Here is a 27,144-nt window from a genome sequence, read left to right as displayed (position 1 = left end):
GAGGGAAGCCTATCCTTAAGGTTCGTGTTCACCGCTTGGGCGACTGTGCCAGCCACATGGGCACGTCTTCCCCTTGGGATGAGAACTGAGAACTATCTTCCATCACAAATCTGGAAGGAATGGAAGAAGGGGTGACTGATGGAACTTGCAGGGGTTTTCCAGCATCCTTCTGGGGTCCCGCTCCGGGAAAGGTGGAAGACCCAAGGCTGGGGCCGGGGAGTAGGGACAGGCAGTTTTCAGAGCTGGGGGAAGCGTCGGACTGAGAGGGCTCTGCTCTAGTGGTCTGTGTCTCTTGAGCCTCCGTTTCCCCGTCCGTGTTTGAGTTTCTGGTCCTGCTTCATGCTCAGTGCTAGTACTTGGAGAAGGGCGCGGCGGGAGCCCCAGGGCTTGTCCTGGCCTCAGCGTCCGTCCGCACTTTGTTGTGGTATCTTCCACCATCCAGTGACTTCCTGTCTGCCCGCCTCTCTGGTGAGGACGACCGGCCCTCCTGGGCAGGGCCTGTGCCTTGAGCTTCGCTGGTTTGGCTCACAGCGTCCGCGCAGGTGGCCTGTGCTCAGCGCATACTTAACCAGTAGACCCGACTTTGAGCTGCCCAGTGCAAGGTCGTCCGTGTTTCTGGCCCCATCTTTTCCTTGGGTTAAACGAGGTTGGGTGGGTTCTGCACGGGGCGTGGGGCTGGTGCCTGGCCAGGTGTGGTTGTCATAGCGGGCAGGCACAGCTGCACTCTCGCCCCTCCAGAGAGGGGACTACCCCAGGGCCCCTAGGGGGGAGTGAGGGTGAAGCGGCCCTCTTCCCATCTTGCCATCTTGTCTCGCTACTCCTCCTGGGAGGTGACAGCTGTGTCCTGGAAGCCCACTGTTGGGTCACTTGTGTGGCCCTCCGTGGCCCAGGACAGACAGCCGTCTTCAGCAGGCTGGAGGGTAAACAGACCTCCCTGGACAAGCCTCCCACATAGAGTGTTTTGTGGGAAACTGAGTTCTGCTGGGGGACAGGATGCAGCCACGTGTGGAGCTGGTTTTGCTCTCCGCCTGACCCCTGGGTGACTTGGAAATCTGGTACCACTTACCTTCCTGTCTTGGAGCCTTCCCTGGCCACACACAACGCACCGGGAGTCTGAAAGCAAGCCTACCCCAGCAGCACGAGGCGTTTAGAAACCCTAAGTTTGTAAGTGAGGCGCATTTCTAGGTTAGCCCCGTGTACCCGTCCACATCCATCAAGCCTTTGGATCCAGAACCTGAGAGTTGGTAGGGAGGCGATGTTATTCCCATTTTACAGATGAAGAAATGAAGATCATGGCCTCTAGGGCGGTGGGGGGCGGGGATAGTAACCCTGTGCAGACCTGTGTGCTGACTGTTGCTGCAGTCTGCTGAGAAGACTGAGGGCTGCCCGGGGTGGGGGGTGGGGGGCTGAGGGGGTGAAGCAGACTTGAGAAAGACTTTTGCTTAAAATCACAGCCCTCCTGAAGGAGGGAACGAGTGAGCTGGGGTCCTGATACGTTCTGCTGCGTGGGTTTCGCAGTGGGGCTGTCTCACAGGCACGAGTCTGCTGCTGTGCCGTCCGGAGAGTTTCCGTTTCCTGTCACCCGGCCTGTCCCTGGTCCTGGGCCCCAGGTCCGGGCACGGGAGGCTTTTTCAGCCCCCACACCACCCCTCACCTCACCCAGCCTCTCTGCGCTAGGAGGGCCTGGCTGTACTTTTCCGTACCTTCAGCACAAAATGGCTCTCTGTTTCTTCACCCCAGTCACGTCCACGCCCCAGGCGGCTGGGGATGGGAGGTGGCCCCGGGGGGCCGTCCATCCCTGCCAGGCGGAAAAGGCTGAGACGGCTGTGCCTAGTCTGGCCCTGTGCTTTCATGACCTATGTGGGTAGGGGTGGCACTGGTTGCATATATCTGACTCTCATTCCTTTCCCACACTGTTTGGGGATCCTGTTCGTAACTCAACTCTGTGATCTCCACACGGGGCCTTGGTGGCCAGAGCCCCTCATGCAACTGGTGTGTGAAATCCGGGGAGGCTGCCCTTTAGGACACAGCTCCCCTTGCATCTGGCCCAGGGATTCTCACCGCCATTGGGCATTTTGGTCTTGACCCTTGTCTCTGATCGGGACCCCGTCTTCTGGTGGGATTTGATCTGGGCTTTGGGGGCCGTGGAGGCAGAAGCTGCTGCCCACCCCCTCCACCTCCTCACAACGGGGAGGTGTACCATCCACCCCAAAATGCCTGTGCCACTTCGCCGGTAGTTTCTGGTACAATTTATTCCAGGGAGGATGGAGGCCAGCTGTTGTTCGTCTCCAGCTGGAGACTGAACCAGAGGAAATGGGCTTGGAGTGCAGCCGGAGGGATTTAGGTTAGAGTCGGACAATAAGGATGGATTTTGTGACAGGTGGTTGGCCCTCAGGAGGATCCTTCAGGGGGCTTTGTGGAGGGGGGTGGGGTGGGATCATGCTCGCAGGCCAGGGGGCCAGGTTTGGGGGCTGGAGGGGGTGTAAGAAACAGGCAGGAGCGTTCCTACATAGTGGAGAAACTCAAGCTGCCCCCCCCCAATGCAGAATTCCTGCCACCCACCCCCTGAGACCCCTCTGACCTTTTTTTTTTTAATTAGTGAAGGGGTTTACAGTTTAACCATGTAGTCATCTTAAACAAATTATAATAAATGGGTAAGCTTAATAATTCCTTATCATCAGAACCCCAGGCTTCAAGGGTGGGTGGTTACTTATTACCCAGAGCCGTCAGCCGTGGGTGAAGCGAGAGGGAAAGGAGGAAGGAGCAGGTGGAGGGGCTGCTCTCAAGGCCCCTGGATGCGGAGAAGTGTGCCGGTGGTCTGGTGTGCTCTGCGAGACGGGACAAGAGGTGGGCAGTGTCAGCCACAGCCCTTCTCTCAAGGGTGCAGGTATAACCAGGAGGCAGGAATGTGGCAGGTATCATCAGGACAGGTTTTGTATCATGGAGGCAAGAGTCCAGGGGTGCCAGTGGTGGGGAACCTTATCCTCAGGATCCCAGCAGGGGAGCCCAGGGCAGCAGGCAGCTGTGTCCAGAGGAACAGGGCTGGCAGCCACCAGAGCTCAAGAGAGCTTCGTGGAACAGAGCGTCCTGTCCCCTCGGTGGGGTAGCGGGAAAGCAGGGTCATGCACGGGAAGACCTGTGGCCCTCACCCTGTCATGCCTCCTGGGCTCCCACCCTTCCCCACCCACCTGCCTCCTTCCTCTAAAATCCTGATGGTTCCAAAGTCTGCAGGGCAGCTGACTCACCAGGGCTAGGACCTCCGGGAGCTTTGGCCTTGAAGACAGGTGGGGTGGGGTGATGCAGGGGAGAGGCAGTGGGGCAGAGAAACGCAGAGCCATCATCCCGGGCTGCCCGCACCTACCGGGACTGCCCACCTTATCCAGTGGAGCCAGAACCCACCCTAAGTACACCGGCACCCATCCTTGTGCCCTGGAAAGGGTGGTTGTAAAAGACATACGTCTTGGAGACTGGGTTACTCATTAATATTGAGTGCTTACTAGTGCCAGGTTCTGCTCTAGGGGTAAGAGATGAGTGAGATCTGCCTTCTGAGCTCACAGCCTATTGGGGGGAGATAAACAGTGGGCCAGATAACAGATACCTAGCAGAATGTAGCCATAAGTACTGTCTCAAGCCCTTGTCTTCTGGGTGGTGGTAGCCGGGAAGGAGGGCATTGCTGTTGACAGCTAGCCCGTCTCCCTTGTCCACAGCGCCAGAGGTCCCATTCAGCAGGTGCACACCCCCAGAGTGGAGGTGGCCTCCCCACCCCCCCTGTCCTTCCCACATTCACTTTTCTTCCTAGTACCTATTTCGGGAGCACCCCTAGTATGTCCAACACCGAGCCGTGCATTGTTTCACGTAATCTGCATCCCAACCCAGCAAAGTCTTCGTACCTCTACTTGCCAGGTGACTGAGTGTGAAGCTCAGAGAAGGGAGAGGACATGCCCCAGGTGACCTGCTGGTGAATGGTAGAGCTTGGATTTGAATCCAGTCGTGTCTGCTTCAAAGCTCAGGCTTTGCTGCTCTGTCCCTGTGCTGGTCATGGAGGATCTCGAACATGATATTCGTGATTTTGAAGTGGGTTGGCCATCCCAGTTTGTGTTGTCCAGGCCAGCATGCAGACCTGAGCCCTGGAGGATGGGAAGCAAGCTGGCAGGGGGGCCAGGGGAGGGGGCAGCCAGGCTGAGGGTGAACTAGATCTCCCTCCGGTCATCAGCCCTGGATGGGGAGATGGCAAGTCAGCAGTTCCTGTGACCTCCTTTGTGGCCTGCTTGAGGGCTGTTTTTAGAAGCCTCGCATGGATGGTGACTTCCCGTGTTTGCTCCTTCCACCCCGCTGCAAGGTCGGGGTAAATCCAAGAGGCATCCCGGGAGTTGGGGACAGGGAGTGTCAGCATACACTCATCCCAAATGATACCCAAAGTAGACCTGCGCAACCTTTTCATGGCTCTTCGCCACCTGTTACCTGTGCCTACCTGTCTGTTGTTCCCTTGTTGTTCCCTTCCCTGCTCCAGTTTGGTTGGCATTTCTCAGCCCAGTCCTGGGATGGGTGGTGTATGGTCTGGTTGTTGGGTGGAAAGGGCCCTCAACTGAGAGTCAGAGGATTCTGGCTGGTTCTGCTCAGTGCTTTGTCATCACCGTGCTGTGTGACTTGTCCCATGTCACTAGCCCTCTCTGATCAATTTCCTCAGCTACAAAATGGAACTAGGACTATCCATTTTGCCTCCCTTTCCTACAGGGTCTTGGTCTTAAATGGCATTAGGGCTAGAAGAGTTCTAGGTGGGAGAGGTGCCTGAGGATTGTGAGTTTGGGTGAGGAGGAGGCAGCTGCCATCTCAGCGCCCTACCTGGCTTCCTTGTTAGAGCCACTGAGGGGGGCTCAACAGAGGGGCTTGCTTGGGAAGGACAAGCCAGAAGCTGAACACAGTGCAGGGACCTCTCGCTCCCTAGTTCCTGCATCCTGGTGGGGGAGGAAGGGGACTGTTCTGCCCATCTGTTGGAGGGCTCCTGGCCCAACAGTTTTCTCTGCATCTGTCAAGGCAGAGAGATGTCAGACATTCCCAGGATTTGGATTCCGGGGACAGGGAAGGAGCCACGTCATGACCCCAGGCCCCAGGTCGCTGCGTCCCAGATAGGGAGCACAGGGGCCACAGTCACCCCGAGCAGGACAGTGGGTAGAGAAGCTGAGGTGGCCTAAGGACGTCCCTCTTGTCATTAGGTGTCCCGGGACATCCCACCTGCCCTGAGTCCTTGGAAGAGGAAGCAGGAGGTGGACTTTGAGCATACGGCTGTGGAGGGTCCTCTTGTGTGGGTGGGTGGATGGTCAGAGGAAACGCTTTCCTACTTCCATGGCCGGCTCTCAGGCGGCAGTGCTGTGGGACCCGAGCTGTGCCAGAGAGGTCCCCCACGCCTGCACACACAGGCATTTCCAGTCTTACGCATGGCTGAGCCCTCCAGGTGCCTGAGAACACTTGCTGACGTCCCATCCTGAGCTCAGACCCCACCAGCCCTTCAGTGTTTGCTTTAGCCAAACCTGCAGCCCTCCCAGGTCAGCCAGTCCCTGGGCTCAGCTCTCACGGGAGGGGCTCCCAGCTGCCGGGGGATTACCGTCCCAGGCAGAGAACAATGGGGGCAGGGTCACCTGCCTTGTTTTTATTGCCCCTCCTGAGTACAGACAGGGCTCCCGGGCCTGAGAAAGTCGGAAACCCAGAGATTTCTGCTGAAAATGTGCTCACCTCTGGCACAGGCTTGCCCCCATGAGCGTGAGATCTAGGAGTGCCTCTGCGCTCCGCAAAGGCTGCTGAGAGATGGCTCAGGAGGGTGTGTGAGGGGAAAGCCAACGCTGGACTGGAGGACAGCCATGCTTCCAGGCCTGCTGCCCTGGCGCCGGGCTGGACTCGGGCCTTCCCCTAATAGGGAGGATGATTGGAGTCTAGGGCAGTGGCTTTGAAATTGGTTGTATATAATATTAGAGTCATCTGGGGCAGCTTTAAGCATCCTAGTTCCATGCCCCAGACCCTGAGGGTAGGATGCAGGCGGGAGGACTTTCCCACGCTCCTGCCAGATGATCTCCAGGTGCAGTCCAGGTGAGGCAGTAGGATAGTGACCCCTAAAGTGTGCATCGAGGATGGGGTGGCGGACCACTCGCCGCCTTGCCTAATGAGGTCGCGTGGGTTTCTGTAGGTGCGACCAACGCTGCAGAGGACTGTGTTTTGTACACGGCCCCACCCAAGACACCTGGGCTGAGGTAGGGCAGCCTGGACCAGTACTGGCCCATTACTTTAAGAACCAGAGAGGAGTGGACGCAGCGAGGCGCCTTCTCCATCCTTCAGTGGGATGTAGGGGCCACGAGGAAGGAGGTGTGATTGAAGAGCAGGGCTCACTCCTGACAGGGGTGGCCTGACTTGCGGGGGGCTCAGGAGGAGCCGGAGAATGAAAATGGGTTTTCTCGAATGTGCTGTGGGCTTGGGGACTTGGGAAGTGCTGACCTGGGCTCCAAAGTCATGGTTCCGAGCAGAGGAAGATATGACTTGTACAGGCGGGGGGACCCCAGCAGTCCTAGGCCAGCCTCCTCATTTTACAGAGAAGGAGGCGGGCAGAGGTCAAGGGTTCCTGGAGAATCTGGGCAAGCGACTGGCAGAGCAGAGCTTAGCCTAGCATACCTCCAACAGTTTGTCTTTCTTTCTTCTAAAAACATAATTACTTCAGGTAGGCCCTGGAGCAAAGCTGAAAGCTGCAGATAAGCAAAAAAGAAGTTAACAAAAGTCCTGAGGTCTGGTCTCAACTGAGGCGCCGTGTGGCCCCGCCCCCTCGGGTTCCTGCAGCTGCCGCGGGCACCTGCCCCGTGCCGGGAGCCACAGGGCCTGGTGAGCCGGGCCTGCACCTGGCAGGGGTAGCAGGTGGCACCACCTGGCCCTTGCCTGTACCCTGCTCCTCAGGTGCGCCTGCCCTCCCAGCCACACCCTGGTCACCTGGGCTGAGGCGGGAGGTTGGTGAGAATGCTCAGGACAGGGAGGTGGCGGCTTGGAGCCGCACGCACACACCCATCACCGCTTTGCGCGAGGCAGTGAGGGGCCGCACATCAGAATCCCCGGTGGAGCCCAGGTCTGCTGCACAGAACACCAGCTGGGGGCGCAGGCCCTGTAGTCATTTAAACTCCTGGGTGGTTCCGTTGGGCAGCCTGGACTGAGAGCCACTGCCTTGAGGGCTGTGTGGGATCTCAGGTCCCTGAGCCTCAGTTTCCTCATCTAGTAACCAGCCCAGCAGCCCCTCCCCCGTCGCCAGTGAGGGAAAGCTAGAGAAGTCAGGTCCCTCTGAGCGGTGCAGAGGGAGAGAGGATGGAGATCATGGAGGGTTTAACTAACAGTCTTCAACTCTCTCACTGGTCTCAGGAATAATCATTAACAGGTGGTCACCTTCTGGCCAAAATACATTTGATTTGCCAGTAGTCCCAGAAAGGACCGTCTGATGGGGGACTGGCGCAGCGGCTGGACAGACTAGCCCCTGACACGCCCACTTCTGCTTCTCAAACTGCTCTAGGGAGTCCGCACACAGGCTCTGGGGTCCTCCTCCCCTCCTCCTTTTATTTGTTCATTAGTTCAGGTGTTAAAGGATTTGAAAAACACGGTTCTCAACAAGCGCAGACTGCAAATACTTGCTTGGAAAGTACCTGAGGTAGGCTTACTAACCTCCGCTTCCATCTGACCTGTTCGGAACACCCCCGTACAGGGCCTCGACCCCACTCGTGGCCCCCTGTTCTGAGGGGTTCTTCGTTAGACTAGACGGATGTACGGACAGACAGGAACATGCAGAGTGAGCCCAGCAGGGGCCAGGTGGTAGGTAGACATTGGGAAGCTGGGGGCAGTGGGGCGGGGAGCTGGGACTGGGGCTCAGACAGGCTCAGCCCCCCCTGGCAGGCATGGTGTCGGGGGACTTAGTGTGTGGCATTGTTTCCTTCCCGGCCTGCCTGCCTTGCTTGGCTGTTCGGGAAACTGGTCAGGGTGTCTGGGAGGCTCCGGGTGGCAGAGACCGGGAGAGATGGGCCTTCTTCCTCCAGAGAAAACGTTAACACACACCCTCGCCTCCAGCCCCTCCAGCTCCAACTGATCCCCTGTCCCCTTAAGTTGTTTTGGTCCCCATCGATGTCGGAGAAGTCACCCTGTGCCCTGAAGGAGCAGATTGGTCAGACTGTGAAAGGACAGCTTTCACTCTTAGAACAGAAAGAGGTGGGAAAAGGGGGCAGGTATGAGGAAGCTTGGGGACAGTGTCTCCTGTTCTCACCCAGGCCTGCCCTCCAGGTGCAGGGAAGTTAACCCCTCACTTTGATCTAGCCTTGGGGTCGCACAGTCTCAGGTCCTTGCAGGGTCTGGTTTCCTGACGGACACGTGTAAGGAGTCATAGCACTGGTTGCAGACCCGTTTGTTCAATGCTGACGATGACAGCCTGCGTTGATGTCCCGCATACTTTTTGTATGCTTGGCGTCGGTGTTATTCTTGGCAGATGGAGAAACTGAGGCTAATAGGCTACGTTATTTACCCAGAGACTTGGTGTTAGCATTTGGGAGCCCCCCTAGATTTACCGCCAGGTCAGTGCCATGGAGAGGGCATGAGAGCCGTCCACCTCCCTAGGTGCAGGGCTCCGGCTGGGCCGCACAGGGGCTTGCAAGCACTCACTGAGGAAGGTGCCGGGCTTCTTACTGAAGTGTCGCTACCAGGGGCGACTTACATTCCGTTTTCCGCTCTCTGCTCACCCGCTGCCCGCAGGACAGTTTGCGCAGGGGACTGCTTCCCCTTCCTGCAGAAAAGACGGTCCTTCAAGGCTCCCCAGGCACTCTCCCAGCCCCACTGCCACTTGCTTTGTTGCCTTGGCCTTGGCTGAGGGGGCATTTACCTGCCTCCCTCACCCCACCCCTTCCCCAGCCCTCTGCCGCCCCCAGAGTCTAGCAACCACTCCCCCCGACCCCACCCTCAGTTCCACTTCAATGCGGGTGGTTTCCGTGGCCCCACCAGCCCCCACCCTTGCTGGGATCTGACTCTGCTTCCCGCTCTCCTGCTGGATAAAGTCCTCCACCTTGTTGCTAATGTATTTAGGTAAAACCCAGCTGCAGAACAACGCTGGGAAAGGGTTGAAGGAAGGGGACTGGAGGATAAGTTAGTCTAGGCCAGAGAATATGCACTCCCGTCAGTTCATTTCCTCACCCACCTACCAAGTATTTGTTGAGCACCTACTATGTGCCAGGCAGTGTTCTAGGCGCTGGGAATACAGCAGCAGCAAAGAAAACAGATCAAAAAGCCCCGCTCTTATGAAGCTTATGAATGTTCTAGGGAAGTCTNCATTCCTGCAGACGTTTCTCTCAATGGCTTGGGAGGTTGTGTTCTCAAGACCTGGCTCCACTCCTTGTGGCGAAGCCCCCCCTGCGTCCCCTGTCCCTGTCTGTAGGTGGCACACAGGGGTTGAAAGCCAGACGGCCCCAGTTCACTCCCCAGCTCCACCGCTGACCAGCTGTGTGACCTTGGGCACCCTACTTCATTAGCCTCTGTGCCTTATAGTCTTCATCTGTAATTGGGGGTCACGGCCCCCACGTTTTAGGGTTGTAAAGATTCAACGAGCTAAGTGATTTTAGGTGCTTGGTTGGTATCTGTCACTTCGGTGCTCAAAATCAGCTGCTCTTCAAATATCAACTGTTCTGATCTATGAAATAAGTCTTAATAAGCGGTGCCCCGCCCACCTCACAAGGGGGCGCCAGGAGGGCCAGGTGAGTGGAATGATAAAGGTCCTTTCTGTCTTACCAAGCACCCTGCCAGTGTGTGGACCTCAGGGTGAAATGCAGCCAGGGATGGGTAAAGGCCACTCGGCTTGCATGCCCCCCACTGCCTGCGGGTCCAGGGGAGGCTGGCATCAAGGAGGCTCCTTATGGCTGCATTCCGCATGGCGGAACAAGCTCTGTGGTCCATACCTGATGTCTGTCTGAGAGCCGGAGACCAGATGGGGAGTAGCTCCCTGGGTGCCTGATAGCTGCCATCCCCAGCCAGGCTGCCATCCCGACTCCAGTGCCCTGTCTTGTCCCTGCACACCTGGGTGGATGAGGGGAGAGGCCTGACCTCAGCCCCACCTGCCCGGGTCTGAAGGTAGGCATTGTGTCCCAAGGCCCAGGACTGCCCACTTATCAGGATGAGTCTCTCCAGGAAGGGGAGGCCTGGCAGCTGCCTCTGCCTGGGAAACCCCCGATCCCCGGGGGATGCAGAGCTGTCCGGGAACCCTATTTCGCGGACAGTGAGAGCCCAGGAGGGTGGGGTCAGGGCAGCCGGTTGCCTGAAGCCAAGGCAAGGGCATGTTGCCTCCCTGGAGGCCTGGCTAGAAATGCTGAGCTCAGGTCAGAGTGGATGGACTGGTTTTAGGGCACTGTTTTTTCAGCTGGTGCAAAGGGGTGGAAGTATGTACTGGCCTCCTTCCTGTGGCCTTTGTGGGAAGGGGTGGGGGGAGGATAACCGTGTCTAGTCAGGGCTCTCCTGGCTTTGCTTTGAGCATTCTGACCTTAGGCTACTTACTTAACCTCTCTAAGCCTTACATTTTCATTTGTAAAATGGAAAAAATTACGGTATCTTCCCAGCAGGATTCTGTCCTCATTAAATGAGCCACAGGCAGTAAAGTGTTAGCACAACACTTGGTGCATAGAAAGCCCTCAATAAATCACAGCTGCTTTATCATGAGGCCGACCCAGGCGGGAGCTCTGCTCCTTCCCCAGACAAGAGCTGGGCCCGGGCTGTGTGCAGTATCCCCATCTCCCATCACTCTCCTGGGTTATGTGGAAAATGAAAATATTGTCTTGTGGGAATTTGGGAGCCAAGTTAAAGAATCCTGTGAGTGAACAGGGGCCGCCTCCTCCTGCGAGAGCTATTTCCCTAACCCGGGGGACAGGACGCCGTGTCTAACGGGGTGTCAGCCTGGCTCTCCCATGCCACTCTCTGTAACCCAGGGATGACCTCAGTGTTCTGGGAGACCTTCCCCTGCACCCTGTGGGACCCTGGCCGTAACCATTGAGCTGTCCCTGCCAAAGCTGCAGCTACACATGGTGGGAACAGGGAGCAGGCCCCCAAGTCCACATCGGGACTTCTGCCCCCGCCCCCCCAGGCTCCCTTTTCCTCACCTGTCGAGTAACACCTGGCAGGATCGCAGGAAGAGCCAGTTAGGTAATATGTGTATATACACCCCAGCAAGGGGTGTCCGCCATTCAGCAGCACAAAAATCCTACTTCATGCCCCAGCATTGGGATGGAGCCAAGCTGATTCCCAGGCCAGCTGCTTGGTGCTCTTGGGCAGAGAGGAGGCAACAGCAAGGGGTGCTAGGGGTACTCAGGGGGCAGCTAGAGCAGTGAAGGGAGGTGGGGGGAGCCCCGCGGACTTAAAACCAGACAGTCCGGAATCTAGCCCAGTTCTGCCACTTGACCTCTCTCAGCCTGTTTTGTGACCTGCCCAGTGGGCAGGACTGCCATGGGGTTGCTGTAAGGGCTGGTGGTGCTTCTAGCTCTGGGGACACTGGGACCCTTCAGAGTGCCCCTCTCTGGATGACCGTGCAGGGATAATGGAGGTCCTGGGGAAAGTGCCTGGGACTGCGGCTCCCCAGTAACGCAGGGCCGGACGCTGAGGCTGCACGCTGTGCCCCAAAGGGCATAGCATTGGCAGGGGGAAAGGCAGGAAACCCAGCTTGTCTCCCTCAGAGCTCCCAACCGTAACGCCCTCTTTGGTTACCCCGTTTGCCACTCTTCTGTCGGGTGTCTCCTTAGCACTTACTAACTGATTCCCAAGTCGCGGATTGCCTTTGGGAAGCCGGTGTTTCTCAGCGGGAGCATTGTCGGCATCGTGGGTTGGGCGGTCCTGTGTGTCGTGGGGCATCCAGCCCCATTACCTGGCATAGATGGGTGGGAGGACAGAGATGTTGTCTCCTCACGGGACCTCCACGGTGCCTGCCGCAGCATCGGACACAGACACTGCTCCCCGCTCGGCATTTCCAGACACTCTCAGAGGGTGCTGCCACCCACCCGGCTGAGCTTCGCTGGTTCTGGTCACCCCTGGACATCCCTGCTGTGCTATGGTCACCCTTGCTCTAAACACTTCCTACTACCGGAAGTGGATGACTGCCCAGAGCAGTGCATTCTCAGGTCGCTCGTTACCCAAAAATGCCAGCCCGGTTCCCTCTCAGTTAGCAGGTCCTGTGAGGCCCGACACCCAGAGTGGCGCAGAGGTCACCGTGTGCGGCCCAGCCCTGAAGAGATAAGGTGTTGACGCTGCCTGAGATTTTATTTACTTTTCTAGTGTTTGCTAGTTTGTGGTCAGGTGAAACCCAAGGACTTCTCCTGTCGATCCTGGGCTGGTCTTTTCTAACCCAAAGTGTATGACATGAAAATAGTAAAAGGTAATCCTGTCCTGTTAGTGCGGGCCCATCTTCCCCAGGAGAGGTGATTCTGAGTTCCAGACTGCCATTGGCTCTCTCCCCATCCCGCCCCGTCCCCAGCTTTACATCCTTTGCAGAGTAGACGGGTCGGCCCTCTACGTATCTTTTCTGTGTTGTTGATTAAAATATGGCAGAGGCCAGGCCTTTAGCATGATCGTGGACACCCTCAGGCCAGGCTGATAAAGATCAGTACTTCTTGGTGGTTTATCTGCTTTGAAAGGGGCCCAAATTAATCCCAGCTCCGCCCTACATTTCTCTGTCTTGTCCACATGAAATATCTGCAAGCCCATCTGTTCAGCTGCCTCGATGACATCTAGGTTTACTGCATTCCACCCAACTTCAAGGGTTTGCAACCCCTTCGAAGCGGGAGATGCACTTAGCTGAGCGTGACTGGTTCTTGACGGACCTGCGCTCGCTCCTAGTGCCCACCAGTTTCTCTTTGGAATGCGCCGAACATTCTGCCGTCCCCATTTAGACATCTGCGAGGGCTCTGGTTTGAGTTTCGAGATTCCACCCCCTTCATCTGTGTGAGAAGAGGGACAGCGCTCGTGTTCCCGAGACTCCACGGAGATGACCAGACTCGGTGCCCCAAACGCATGGTCCCCTGCTCAGTGCTGCGGCCTCCCCTTACACGCTCTTTTTGTCTGTCGGCTGAGCTCCACGGCACTTCTCGCCCTCCGCTCTGCAGCGGGCCGCTGAGATGATGAAGGGCCAAAGGGAGCCGCCGTCTGTTTCACATTAAGACACGGGACCCTGCTCCTTCTCGTTCTCCTGCTTTGGGCATAGGTTTAATTTTTTAGAAAACCTTTCAGATGGACCTGGAGGCGCCTTGGGGTGTAGATGTGCTGGTGCTCTCCCATGGAAATGGCCTGGCCAGCTAGACAGCGGCTGTCTGAGAGGAGGGCTTCAGGCCGCCCGCCGCCCCTCGGCGACGCCGCTCCCTGGCTTGCAGAGAGATGTGCTGGAAACGCCGCGAGGAGGCAGGGCAGCGGGTGGTGTGGTTTGATGGCCTGTCAGATGAGCATGTCATCATGGAAAATTCTTTATGAAATCTGCAGATCCGTTTCCACGGGCCCGCTGCTGCGGCTGCTGCAGACTGCTCCTTCCTTCAGAACAACCCCAGCCCCTCCCTTGTTTCCCACTGAACTTCAGTCACGCCGCGCTGGCTGAGAACTGCGGCCTTTCCGTCTCCCTCTTGCTTCCATTCCTCGCCCTTCTGTTCTCCCTCAGGCCCAGGCTTGAGTTTTGTAGAGAATCCCGCCGAGTTTCCGGGTGTCTGGATTGGGTGGCCCACCCTGGGGTCTCCTCGGGGGCAGAACTGGAACTCCTGGTTTACATCCTGGGCCCTGCTTGTGAGCCTTCTGCTGGGGTCCACACCCTGCCGTCTGTAGGCTGGGGGAACAGTGGCAGGACTGACGGATGGGGAGGTCAGAGGCTGTTCTCGGCAGGTTGAAGCAGGTTTGGCCGCTGTTAAAGTTCCTGGAATAGATAAGGCTTCTTCTGGGGCCACCAGTTGACCTCCCCAGGTGGCCTCTCACCTGCGGCCCTCAGGCCACTGGGAGCCCTGTGGGGACTGAGCGCGTGACTTTGAGTCACCCTGAAATGTACACCACACCTCTGGTGATCTGTGCTGGCCTAGACCTTGAAATTGCTCGGCCCAGGGCAGAGAGACAGATCCAGAGAAGAGAGGGAAGGAGGAGCTTGTAGGGGAAGAGTATGATAGAGTCCCAAGCATGGGGAAAAGGAAGCCAGCTGATTCGTATGCCCAGATGACAGATCCAGGAGGGCAATGAGCTGGGGCGAGGGGTGGCTGGGGGTCCCTCCCAGGTCTGTCCTGCAGTAGAAGACTTCTCTGTGGAGGACTGTGTAGGGCACAGGCATCCAATGTTTCTGAATCACACGTGCCTTCTTTCTGGCAGAACAGTCTAGTACAGTGGTTCTCAAAGTGTGTCTCTGGCCCAGTAGCGCAGCAGCTGGAAACTCATTAGAAATGCAAATTCTCTGACCCCTTGCCAGACCTGCTGCGTCAGACTCTGGAGGTGGGGCCCAGCAGTCTGTATTTACCAAGCTCTCCAGGGGATGCCGGTGCATGCTAGTCAGTGTGAGAAGCACTGGCTCAATGAGAGAACCGACTTTAAAGGCAGAGTGCCTGAGTTCACATTCTTACCAGCTGTGTGACCTTGGGCAAATCACTTAACCTCTCTGATCCTCCAGAAAATGTTTCATCATCTATAAATTGGAGACAGTAACTGCCACCTTGTTATTGTGATGATTAAATAACAGTGCTCATATGCAGTTGCACACGCTGCTGTCACTTCGAAATCATCTGTGTCACTTTGTGTCTCTCGTTCTAGGTAGTGTCTGATGCTGCAGGACAGGGCGTGGCCATTACCGGGAATCAAACCTTCAACAACTGGAACTGGCCCAATGCAATGATTTTTGCAGCCACGGTCATCACTACAATCGGTAAGTCTTCTGGGACCTTCAGAATACCCACGTCCGTGCCCTCGCTGCACGGAACCTTATAAGAGTCCAGCTCTGGTCCCATGGCCTTCAATTGCGTTGCATTCTTTTAACACTTTCCTGGGGGTTTAGTAAGTCCTTGGTGACTGGCCACACTTAGGAGACTTTTCCAGGAGTCCTCACCTGGGCTCCTGGAGCAGAAACGACACAACCCGATAGCCTGAGCCATGCAGGAGGTCAGACAGGTTGTGCACTGCACCAACCCAGCCCATGCTTACTCACCGGGCTGGGTGTCTCTTCTGTTATCGATGGCTGCATGACCAACCACCCCAGAACTTAATGGCTTAAAGCACAACTTATTATTATCTTCCGCTGTTCTGTGGATTGGCTGGGTTCAGCCGGTTGGTTCTTGCTGGAGGTTGGTAATGGCGGTGGCAGTCCTGTGTCTGTGGCTGGAGTCAGCCAAAAAGCACTATTGGCTAGACATCTGGGATGGCTTCTTCCATCACACATTTGATAGTGGACTCTGGCTGTTGGCTGAGAGCACGGCTGGGGATGAAAACGCAGTGACTCAGGCAGCTGGCAGTATGGCAGCTGGATTCCAAGGGGGAGAATCCCCAAAGTGAGCATTTCAGGCCATCCCAGGGAGAAGCAACAGGGCTTCTTAGACTTAGCCTGTCCAGCACCACTTGCGTTGCATTTGCTGGCCAAGCTGGCCATGGCAGCCCAGCTTCCGACGGAACAGATTAGACGGGGGCCGACGTGGCAGCAGCACACTCGCACAGGAAGGGAAGGGATTAAGAATGGCCGTCTTTAGAGACCACCTCCCAGGGTACCTCTGGCGTGTCTCCTCAGAGAATGCTGTTTGTAATTTGCACAGTGGTGCCGTATAGACTAGTGGAAGGCTTGCAGTGATGAAGGCTTTGTCCAGCAGGGAGCTCCCAGTCTGATGGAGGAGACATAGCCCATGCCGTCCTGCTTGCTTTATAAATGATCATGACCATAGTGTAGTGAAGTGAAATTTCATTTCTTAAGGACTGATACTAGATCCATATCAAGGGATCGTCGAGAATGTGGTTGTGTGGTTGTGGGTATAGGTGGGGGTGCGTAGTGGAGGCGGGGGCCCATGCTGCGTCTGGGTCCATCACCTCCGCTGTGGCTCTCTGTGCCCCACTCTCTTCTTCTTCCTCAGGCTATGGCAATGTGGCTCCCAAGACCCCTGCCGGGCGCCTCTTCTGTGTCTTCTATGGTCTCTTTGGGGTGCCGCTCTGCCTGACGTGGATCAGTGCCCTGGGCAAGTTCTTCGGGGGACGTGCCAAGAGGCTGGGCCAGTTCCTCACCAAGAGAGGCGTGAGCCTGGTATGTCCCCAAATCCTAGGTGCTGGGCAGTGCTGGGGGGACCGTGGCAGGTGATGGGAGGATGGGAAAGATCCGAGAATGGACAAAGGTGCTAGAGCAGGTGACGAGAGGGCAGTTTTGGGGCCCCCTGGCCCCTGGGTGAGGCTGGGAATGGTGCTCCTCGCCCTTTCCTGGGTCGTGAGCCTCTTCCCAGGCGTGGTGCCAGCTAGCCTCCCACCTGGCGGCCTCCCCGGCCTTCCGGGTGCCCCTGCTGAGTTTCCCCAGTCTCTGCCACGGGTCTGACTTGGTCTCCCCACCTGCCCCCTCATCAGCGGCAGGCACAGATCACATGCACAGCCATCTTCATTGTATGGGGCGTCCTGGTCCACCTGGTGATCCCGCCCTTCGTGTTCATGGTGACCGAGGAGTGGGACTACATCGAGGGCCTCTACTACTCCTTCATCACCATCTCCACCATCGGCTTTGGCGACTTTGTGGCTGGTGAGTCCTGCCCTTCTCCCCGTGCCTCTGCCTCTCTGCCTTCTCTTTCTCTGCTTCTCCACCTGCAATTCAGCTGACCTTTACTGGGGTCCCAGCAGGTGCTCAGTGTCCTGGGCAGCAACCCCCCCCAACCCCCCGCCCCGCCAAAGGGGTCCTCTTCTGTTTCCCTTTCTTTCTTGGGTCATAGCTTTTCCTGCTTGGCCTAGGCCTAGGTTCACTAAGGGCTGGGGGTAGGTCCTTCCCCACTACAGGGTTTGAGCCTATTACCCAGAAAGCCCCAGCTAAGCTAGGGGCCCCCTTCCTGTCACAGAGCTGCCTGCCTTGCATCCCGTCACACGAGTGGAGGGAGCTGTTCTAGAGGCTTGGCTCACAGGCCCGAAACTTTCCTCTTGCCACAGGCAGTTTAGAGACAAGAGAGGCCTTCTCCTAAGCTGCCCCACCCTCCGGGGCGGGATAGTCCCTCCCACTCCTCCCTTACTTAATCCAGGCAGGTGATAAAATTCTCTGGCCCCAGCCTCTCTGAGACCTGTGCCTGTGGCCTGCACTGCATCTTGGCCCTTCATCTTCTTGACTCCTGTTTGGCTGCACTGACCCCACGTTTGTTCCCTCAGTGCCTGTTGCCCTGCCCAGCCGACCCCAACCTTTGCTCCAGGGGCCTCTGGTCTCCTCCCTCCCCCTTCCTAGGGGGCAGGAGCTGGTTACTACCCTTCTGCCTCATTGTAAGGGGAGACTCCAAACGCTAGGAGGGGCGGCTGAGTGGTGGGGGGAACAGGAAAGAGGCCCGAACACTCTCCCGACCTCAGCAGATCAGGGCCTGCTGTCTTAGGAGATAAATTTAGACGGAGGCACAGCTCTGCCATTGTCTAAGGGACCCTGAGCGGGCAACGAGGAGCCTTTGTACTGGGCTGGTGGGGTATATTTAGCCACACTTTCTCAGCTCCAGCAAGACCTCAGACCTCTCCCTCAGTTTCCTCATCTGCAAGATTGGCTTAAAAAGAATAGCACCTACCTAACAGGGGGCAGAAGATCAAATTAGTGCTGAGGGTAGGGTCCAGCTATGTTAGCATGCACGGCGCTTGTCTTCACACCCTGCCTGTGCCCAACAGCCCCGGGCATCCCTCAAAGACACCTCTTGACTCCAGCGGCAAACACAGCACCTGTCTTCAGGGACCTCTAAGTTGATGAGAGTGGTAGAGTCTGCCCTGTGGGAGCCCCACTCTGGAAGAAGCCCCCTTCCCCTAGTCCCTTTTCCAGATTGCTCCCAGTTGGAAGGTGGGGTGGGGGCAGGATGTATAATCAGACCAATGTGCCTAGAAATGTAAAGTTAAGCTAGAAATCTCATGATGCTGGAGTGTAGGAGATCAGTCAGAGCTGTGCAGGGTGACCCTGGAGGACTCCCTGGAGCAGGTGTCAGGAGCCTGGCCTCAGAGGAGGAGGATATGGAGTGGCAGAGCCCTCTAGACCATGGGAAGGGCCAGTCTGAAGAACGCAGAAACAGGAAGTCAGGGGGCAGCCAGACCCCACTGAAGGCGAATCAAGGCTTTCGAGAACAGTTTCTGCTGGGACCACTGTGCACAATCCTCTTGGCCCAACCACCAGCCCCATTCACGTTAAACCAGTGAGTCCATCCCCAGCAGTGAAGATGCCAGCCACTCGCTCACTTAATTTCCATCCTGGTTTTAACTGTAACATATGCCCCCCACAGTGCCCAGAACCGCTTGATGCGGTACGGTGCGCCATCGAAAGGCAGACATTCGCGAACTCTTTCCTGACCTGGCTGTTGGCTGCATTAACAGCCTCCCCACTGCTTGGCCCTGGAACCCACCTTACCCCAGGGAACTGCTGTCCTGACTTCTGACAGTTGAGGACACTGAGGCTCAGGCAGGTTGGGGACTAAGATAGGGATGTGAATGACTGGACCATCAGGATGGTAGAACAGTCTGTTTTCTAGTCCTTTCTCTCACTGTGCATCCCATTCTATGTCCTGACACTGTGCCTGCTCTCAGAGACCACGGCTGTGGCTTTGACATGCATCCAGGTCCCTGCTGACCCCCTTCTGACCCTCGGGGCTTCCTGTCCCGTCTGCAGGTGTGAACCCCAGCGCCAACTACCACGCCCTGTACCGCTACTTTGTGGAGCTCTGGATCTACCTGGGGCTGGCCTGGCTGTCCCTCTTTGTCAACTGGAAGGTGAGCATGTTTGTGGAGGTCCACAAGGCCATCAAGAAGCGGCGGCGGCGGCGGAAGGAGTCCTTTGAGAGCACCCCACACTCCAAAAAGGCTCTGCAGATGACTGGGGGTACGGCGTCCAAGGATGTCAACATCTTCAGCTTCCTGTCCAAGAAGGAGGAGACCTACAATGACCTCATCAAGCAGATCGGGAAGAAGGCAATGAAGACGAGCGGGGCTGGGGAGAGGGTCCCAGCAGCGGGGCTGGGGCCTCAGGGGGGTGGGCTGCCAGCCCTCCCCTCTTCCCTGTCTCCCCTGGTGGTTTACTCCAAGCACCGGGTGCCCAGCTTGGAAGAGGTATCTCAGACGCTAAGGAGCAAAGGCCACGTATCGCGGCCCCCCAGTGAGGAGGCCGGGGCGGGGCCCCCCAAGGAAGGCTCTCCGACCCCTGAGGTGTTCATTAACCAGCTGGACCGAATCAGCGAGGAGGGTGAGCCATGGGATGCCCAGGACTACCACCCACTCATCTTCCAGAACGTCAGCATCACCTTTGCAAACGAGGAGGCCGGCCTCTCAGACGAAGAGACATCCAAGTCCTCCATCGAGGACAACCTGGCTGGGGAGGAGAGGCCCCAGGAGAGGGCCGAAGCCGAGGCGCCCCTGAACCTGGGCGAGTTCCCCTCGTCGGACGAGTCCACTTTCACCAGCACCGAGTCTGAGCTCTCCGTGCCTTACGAACAGCTTATGAACGAGTACGGTCAGTCGGACTGCCCCAGAGGCACGTGAGGCAGGGCCGGCTCCCCACCCCACTTCTGATGGCTTCTGTTCCCCTCATCCTGGGGCATCCTACTACGGCGGAGACCTCTGCCCTCTGGTGGGGGGCAGCCCCGGAACTGGGAGTGGGGGGCCAGGGGCCTTCCTCACCTTCCATCCCCTCCGGCTAGATGCTACTGGTCAAACTCGGCGTGCGCCCAGGACCGGGCCTCTGTTCTCTGGCTGAATGGGCACCCTGGCAGCGGGGGGCGTCTGGCCTGAGCATGGCTGATGTATTTGATGGTTCAGAGACGTGTGTGGGCTGGCAGGTGACCCTCTGGGAGGCCTGCACCTGCATGGGTCTTCAGATGTCCTTCGGTTGAGCATGTGACACGGTTCTCTTAGGCTCGAGGCCCCAGCCGTTTGAGTTCACAGTATTAATGAGCTCCTGTGTGCCCAGCACGGAGCCAGCTATTTCGGAAAGAGAGGGAGGGGTGCACTGTGAGCCCTGGGTCCTGCCTTTGCAGGGGTACAGCAATGGTGTGGCGGTGCTGAGCACTTCAGCTCCTGAGCAAACAGCAGGGCGCTGCGTGGGGCGTGTGTATACACATCCCCCAGTCCCACCTTGTCTTCCTGACTATCAGGCCCTACTGCAAAGCTCAGTAGGGAAGAGGCGCCCAGGGGAAGGGAAAGAGGAGATCCCAGGTAGACGCTGAAACACTCCTAAGACACAGGACCCCGAGCAAGCTCTGAGTTGGCCCAGGGTACTACTCCTGGTTTTGCTCAGACCAAGGAACCCGGAGCCCAGTTTCCTGAATCACCCTTAGGCCAAGTGATGGCAGACTCAGGCTTCCTCCCTCCCTGGGAATGCTGCGAAAAGAGAGGGCAGCAGTAGCCAAGGAGCTGCAGGGCTAAGCTCGGGTCTGCTCCTTCTGTCCCCAGCCTCCCCTGTGCCCAGAACAAGGACCTCATGGCTCCCTGGCCCTCCTGGCCCCCATGGTGGGGGCGGCTGAGTCGCTCTTGGCTTACACGTGGGAAGGGCCAAAGATGTGAATCCGCTCCCCCGCTCCCGAAGCCACGGTTTGTCATTTGTGTGTGCGCGTGTGTATGTGTTTAAGAAAAGACTGGGGACCAGGGGAGCAAAAGATAATGTGAAACTGTACACAGACTATTTCTGGTGAGGGGCCGGCAGAGTTCTCGGGTTCTCTGCGATGCGCACCCCAGGGCCGGCCCTCTCTGCCCCGTATGTTTTGTTATTTTTTAAATAAACTGCTGTTTTGATGTACCTGGCATCTGTTGTTGGCTTCCGAGCCAGAGGGGAGAGGAGTCGAGCAGGCTCCCAAGATTGGGATGTTACATGTTCGCCCTCCTGCCCCCAACTCGGCTGGGCCTTTCTTGGTGAGCTCAGCCAAAGTCACGCTGTCGAAGCCCCCACGCGGAGTGGGGGGAAGGCACTGAGAAGCAAGTGAGTACGGTCGGGGAGAGGCATCCCTCGCAGGTGACTGGCGCTGGCCAGGAGGCAGGTGATCACCCTTGACCCCAACACCCTCTATGCCTCTCAGTCCCCTCCCCAGTACTGTGGGGCCGGACCCCACCCACCCCCCGACATGTGAAGACGGTGATGGGCTTGTGTGTCCACACCGGCATTCATCCTGTGACCCAGGGCTGTGCTGGCTGGGCTGCTGGGTGAGAAGGAGCGGCCTTCTGTTTTTCTGTGAATGTTTCAATGAGTTCATCCTCGTTTCCTTGCCCCACCTTGCTGGCGTGTTGCTGGCTGTCCTGGACTCACACACTATATGTACATACTGGCAATGATGTCAAATGTAATTTATTTTAACATTTTTACAATAAAGCCTTAAAGATGGACAGGCCAGCCTGGCGTGCGCTGTGTGGGGGCAGTCTGGTGGGAGGATTGGGGGCGGGGAGAACGGACGACAGTGTGAGGGTCACGGTGAGGTTTGGGGTGGTCCAGGAGGGAAAGGAAAGAAAAAAAAAGGAGGTGGGGGAGGGGCCAGCTAGTTAAGATGAGGTGGTCAGGACGGGCTTCTTGGAGGAGGTGACAGTTAACGGGTCTGAATGCAGCTGGGTAGGAGCCTTGCAGAAAGGATCCTAGAACCCGGCAGTGGTGGGTGTCCTCCAAACTGTCTGCAGTCTGCTTTATGCTCGTGCTCCACAAATGAGCTCCTCTGATCTTGCAGAAGATACTATCATGCAGTCAGTGTACGTGCCCGTTTCACAGGCCAGGAAACGGCACAGAGAGGTGACTGGGGCAATACATCTCAATAGACGGTGGGCCTGGATTCAAACCCACACAGTCATGCTCCTGCGTCTGTTCCCCAGCCACCGGGATGGGAGGAGGAAGCGAGCCTGTGCTTTGTGGCCGCTGACGTCCCCTGGAAGGGCTCCTGTCTGGGAAGGTGGGCCAGAGAAGAACTGGATGATGACCAGGCTTGAGCTGGAGGGGTGGGCCCTGGGGACCCGAAAGAGTATGAAAGAAGGACTGACAGGGCTCAGCTGGGCATGTTTGCATCCATTTAAAGGGAGGCTCTGTCAGGCTGCGTCCTCTCAGCTGGTTTGAGATTGGTCTCTTCTATGGTTCTGGGGCCCCGAACCAGCCCCAGACAGGACATGAGTTAAAAGTTGGAGTCTGCTGGGAAAAATGTGAAGTTCTGTGGTTTCAGGAGTGAGTCACATTTTTCACGAAGGCATGGATGTGTTGACAAAGGGCCCTATGTGTTCAGCATACCAGCTGGTTCTAGAGCTACTTGATACCATCCCTACCTCTGCCAAAACGGCTCTCCACGTCTACCCCTCCCCTTCCTTCCCCACACCCCCGGCCAACCCCCACAGACAGGTTCAAGATTCTCTGATTTTGCTTTAGCGCCGTTCAGCCTCAAGGTAACTCAGTTCTACCTTTATTCAGCGCTTGACCACTTCACAAAGCCCTTTGACAGATACACCTCGGAGTGTCCCCACGGCACAGGTCACTTGGCCCCATTTCCAGCTAAGGAGGTGAAGGCTCCAGAGTCTGCCTTCACCGGGGCACAGGGGTGGAGGTGTGGTCGTGGGCCACTGTGGCTAAGATGAGTCAGGAGCTTTCCGAGTAAAAGGTCTAGAAACAGGAAGGTGAGACAGCAGCTGGAGCAGAAGGTGAGGCCCGGGAGGCCCCAAGTCGCTGAGGGATCGAGAGCAGAGGAGGGGTGCCACGTGGCGGGTGGGGGCGTGGTGGGACCTCCCATCACGGGTCACTGTGAGTGAGCGGCCAGGCGTGGAAGGTAGAAGAGGTGGTTGGGGAGTCTGGGGAAAGGACCCTGACAGGGGAATCCCCTTGTTGACACCAGCTTCATAACCTGCGTCAGTGAGACCCTGATAATGTTACAGGATTTCTTCTCCTCTAAGTGTCCGCGGTTCTTGGTCATGCTGCTTCGAAAAATGAAGAGGTAGACCAGACAGAGGGGTGGGCAGCGAAGCAAGGTGTGTGGGGTGATAGCACAAAGCTCCCGAGATGGCTGTCACGGAGTTTCTATGTCTAGGGGTTTTCATGGGCTGGTTGTGGGCTGTTTTCATCTGATGAACCCTCCCTGCGCCTGTCACCCAATCAGGTTTTTGTCGTCTGTCTATCACATGGGGAAGGGTGGAGGGCTCCTTCCAGGGCGGGTGCAAAATCCTAATAAGGGTGGTTTCCTCTGACCTCTGGAGGAGTCAGGTAAGGGTTTCACCCCATGATTGTAGAGGCCAGTCTAGCTTCTCCCTAGTCGCCATGGCGCCGAAGCTTTCTTGAGCCTGGGGCAGAGAAGGGGAAGGAGGAGGCGGGCTGGGCTGGGCTGCTCTGGGTGGGGTGTCCAGGAATGGCTGCCCTTCTTATGGGGCCCTTGAGGTTTGAGCTCAGCCCCGAAATAACAGCTCTTCACCCCTGAAACAGCAGGTCCCCAACTTCCAAAGTCATACACAACTGGTTCAGGAAGCCAGTGTGAGAACCTCCAGGGGGTGTTTGTGTAACACAGTGAGAACGCCTCCTAAGATCTCTGCCCCTTCTCTCCATCCAGACCCCGCAGCCCCCTGCCTGGATCCGGGCACCAGCTCCTGAAAGGGGCTCTATAGATGTTTGTTGAATGAGTGAATGAGGCCCCTTAGCTGGTCTTCCTGCCCCTAACACAGACCCTCTCCCACCTGGCCATCACTGCACCCAGCTGGGAGAATCCTGAACTCAAATCTGACCCCCTTTCTGTCCTGCTTTAAACGCCTCCGGGCTCTCATTGCTCTTCCGCGCACCCCTTCTCTCTCCAGCCTCCTCTTCTGTTCACCCCCACCTCTTTCTGGGCTCCAGCCACAGAAAAGTTTCTCCAATGGGCCAGGCCGCCCGGGTCTTTGCCCCACGCTGTTTCCAGGATATGCCCTTCTTCTCTCCTGCGTTGTCCTAGAGCCTGGTGGGATTAGTGGTGGACGTCAGTTTCTCTGGGACGAGGTCAGCAAGCAGCTGCTTCCATGCGGTTCAAGGTGCTCGTCTCCGGGTCTCACACACCTGGTCCCTGACTGGGCGCCCGGGGAGAGCGGGGAGTGGCTTGTTCACCTTCAGAGCCTTCCCTCAGGACCCAGCACAGAGAAAGGCTCAGTTTTTCAGTGTTTCCTGAGTGGAGGATGAATGAGCCAGAGTCCTAGACCCTCCCAGTGGTAACTCAGTCCCTCTTCCTGGGGTGGAAGCCAAATCAGGAGGCAGATCTTATCCCATAAGGGCGAGTCTCAGCAGAGCCAGGTAGATGATCTTGAGGGACCTTGTCCCAGGCTGTGGTGGCCTGGTGAGTCACGTAACTGTGCCAAGTCACCTCAGTCTGGCAGGCAGGACGGGGACACAGTGCACCTTATTTGTCCACACCCCCTCTTGCAGCTCCCCTCACCTGTCTGCCCTCACCTCTCATCACCCCCACGGCAGCCCCAGTCACCACTTATGGATGACCTGGGGGACTGGGCCTCCCACCCCAGCAGCCCCCAAGTCCACGTAATACATCCACTCGTGGTGACCCCTCACCCCGGTGGCCAGCCGCCCAGTTTACGACGTTCGTTCACGTCGGTTCTTGCGGGATTACTCAACAGCCTTGGGAGGCAGGTGCAGTATTTTACAGCCCAATTTAAGGGGCTTTTTCAAGTGAGGAAACTGAGTGTCTTGGTTTGTTTTCCCACTAGAGCAAGGCCGAAGAGCAGAACTGGGAGATGGTTGGGGGAAGTACAGAAAGGAGGGAGAGAAAAAGATGGGGAAAGAGCAAAAGGCAATAAAGCAGACATTGTTGAGCGGTTGAGCTGGTTTCACTGTGAGAAATTGAGGTTCAGTCCTGCTGGGATCTCCTGAAAATCCTGGCCAGTACGCCTCAGAACTGCCCTTCTGAAGGACAAGAGCCCTGCCTTTATCCACCAAATGCCACCCTCACTGGTTGAGGATGCCCCCAGGGGGTTAATCCCCACCTTCCTCCCATACAGGCTGGATGTGGCAGGCGGCATTGTCCAAAGATGGCCAGGACAATGTCTCCCCTCCCACATACTTGTTGGCAAAGTGACCTCGCCACTCCCCCAGCAAGACGTGGAGTCTAATGACTGGGCATTGGCTGGGACTGATCGATAGAATACTGTGGAAATGACCTTCTGTGCTTTCTGAACCTACCTGTTAAGAGGCCTAGCGGCTTTCCCTTTTGTGCTCTTGGGGAAGCCAGGTGAAATGTAAGGAACCCAAGTACCTTGAGCCCCGTGCTGCGAAGAACCAAACTAGCCACATGGGGAAGGCACAGGGACAGAGAAGCTGCCCAGCCAAGGCACCATCTTGGCCATCCCAGCCCCAGCTGGAGGCCACGTGGAGGAGAGCCCCGCCTTCCCCCCTCCAGACTGCAGAATCATGAGCAAATAAATGATGGGTGTCGTTTGGAACCTCTCAGTGTTGGGGTGGTTTGTGACACAGTGGTCGATAATGAGAACATGGGGTGGGCTTGCCCTGGGCCAAGCAACTTTCTGCCAGGCTTTAGAGAGAGCTCTGAGGTGGAAAAGCAGAGAGGCACCAGGGCACACTGGGGAGGCTCTTAGGCAGCTTGCATGGGGCTGTCCACTACAGCGGGGCTGACACCCGGAGTGGGTAGAGGGACTGGGACATGGGACACAAACAACATCTGCTTCCCTGAGTCCAAAACTCTTTGAAGAAATGGTGCAGCTGAGACCAAACGCTGGCATGTTTTGTAATTCCTTACCCAAGATCAAAGTTTTTACTTTCAAGGTATCAAAGCCCCTTCTATTTTGGGGTCTCTAACTATGTTTATCCCCTCTCTGCTAGGTTTAAACAGTACTGGGAGGCCTGGGGGCTGCCACCATCTAGGCAGTGTGACCTACATAGCTACGTTTGCCATTTTTGGGATCCTTACCACACACGGGCACAGACGGGGGCACTTTATGCCCATGGTCTCATTTAATCCCCACAACATTAGCCACATTTGGAAGCTGAGGCTCAGACCAGTTATGTAACTTGCCCAAAGTCACACAGCTAGAAGCCTAACCTCAATTCTAAGCTGAGAAGCCCCGGCCTGGGCTACTCACAACCACACCAGGCTTCCAGAGCAAGGCTCTCCTGCTCAAGGGAGAGACGCCCTGGCAGCAATTCCCAGCCAATCGTCATCGGCAAGACCAGTGAAATGACCCAATCAGTAGATCCCAGCCCTTGCAGCGACTCCCCCCAAAACCACCAGGGGATTCTTGGGCTCCGCCTTGGGAGATTGTGAATCAGAAGGTCTGGGGTAAAACCTTGGAAATACCCAGGTTCTGGTAACACCTGGCTGGAGACCTCAGAGGTCAAATCCTGGTGTGGCATCCCCTGGCAAGCCATCCATTCTCATGTTTTCATTCTGCATTGAAATCCGTGTTTACCTCCAGTTATGCGAAACTTCCTTGTCATTCTTTGATTCCTTCACCTGCAGTGCTGGCCAGCTAAGCGCTCTGTTTGGGGTGTTGACATCACACTCCATTCAATTCAAATCACCTCTATTTGTTGTCTGTCTTAGGTTACCTGGAACACCTGATGTTGGTGACGAAGGAGGAAGGAAAATGAGGAAGAGATAATTACCTGCCCAGCAGTCAGGCCCCTTCTCTGTCTCTCTATCTGCTCAGATTCCCACCAATAGTTCACCCCAGAGGAGAGCACTAGACTCAGTTCTCTGAAGCCTGTTTGTACTGGCTCATGAGAGCCAATGGTTTCCGTTTCGGACATTTTACAAGCTGATTGTATTAGAAGTTAAATTATATAAACACACAAATAGTTAAGAACAAATGTCGTAAATATGCAAAACTCCTCATTTCCTAATTACATGTCACCATTACCCATGCTTTTGAGGATATTTGCATCTCCTGGAGGTATATGGAAGGACTATTATATAATGGTAGCTACTGTGTTTCTCTCCCCGACTTCACGTTTTGTGCCATCGTGTTGGTAACTCAAAATCAGCCATA

The 27,144-nt window shown here is 56.6% G+C and overlaps 1 protein-coding gene across 1 annotated transcript in view; it reads left to right on the top strand.

Moving 5' to 3' along the window:
* The window catches only part of KCNK5 (potassium two pore domain channel subfamily K member 5), a 37,988-nt gene extending 16,454 nt beyond the window's left edge, over positions 1-21,534 (top strand). Inside the window, exons 2-5 of the mRNA XM_008710386.2 lie at positions 14,800-14,911; positions 16,101-16,267; positions 16,579-16,747; positions 18,836-21,534. Of these exons, the coding sequence (XP_008708608.1) occupies positions 14,800-14,911; positions 16,101-16,267; positions 16,579-16,747; positions 18,836-19,701 (1,314 nt within the window). The 3' untranslated portion in view covers positions 19,702-21,534. The remainder of the gene's footprint in view (positions 1-14,799; positions 14,912-16,100; positions 16,268-16,578; positions 16,748-18,835) is intronic.
* The last annotated feature ends 5,610 nt before the right edge of the window (positions 21,535-27,144 follow it).

This window comes from Ursus maritimus, unplaced genomic scaffold, assembly GCF_017311325.1.
Source record: "Ursus maritimus isolate PB19 unplaced genomic scaffold, ASM1731132v1 scaffold_30, whole genome shotgun sequence".
In the NCBI taxonomy this organism is placed as follows: domain Eukaryota; kingdom Metazoa; phylum Chordata; class Mammalia; order Carnivora; family Ursidae; genus Ursus; species Ursus maritimus.
This window is presented reverse-complemented; position numbering and strand designations above follow the sequence as displayed.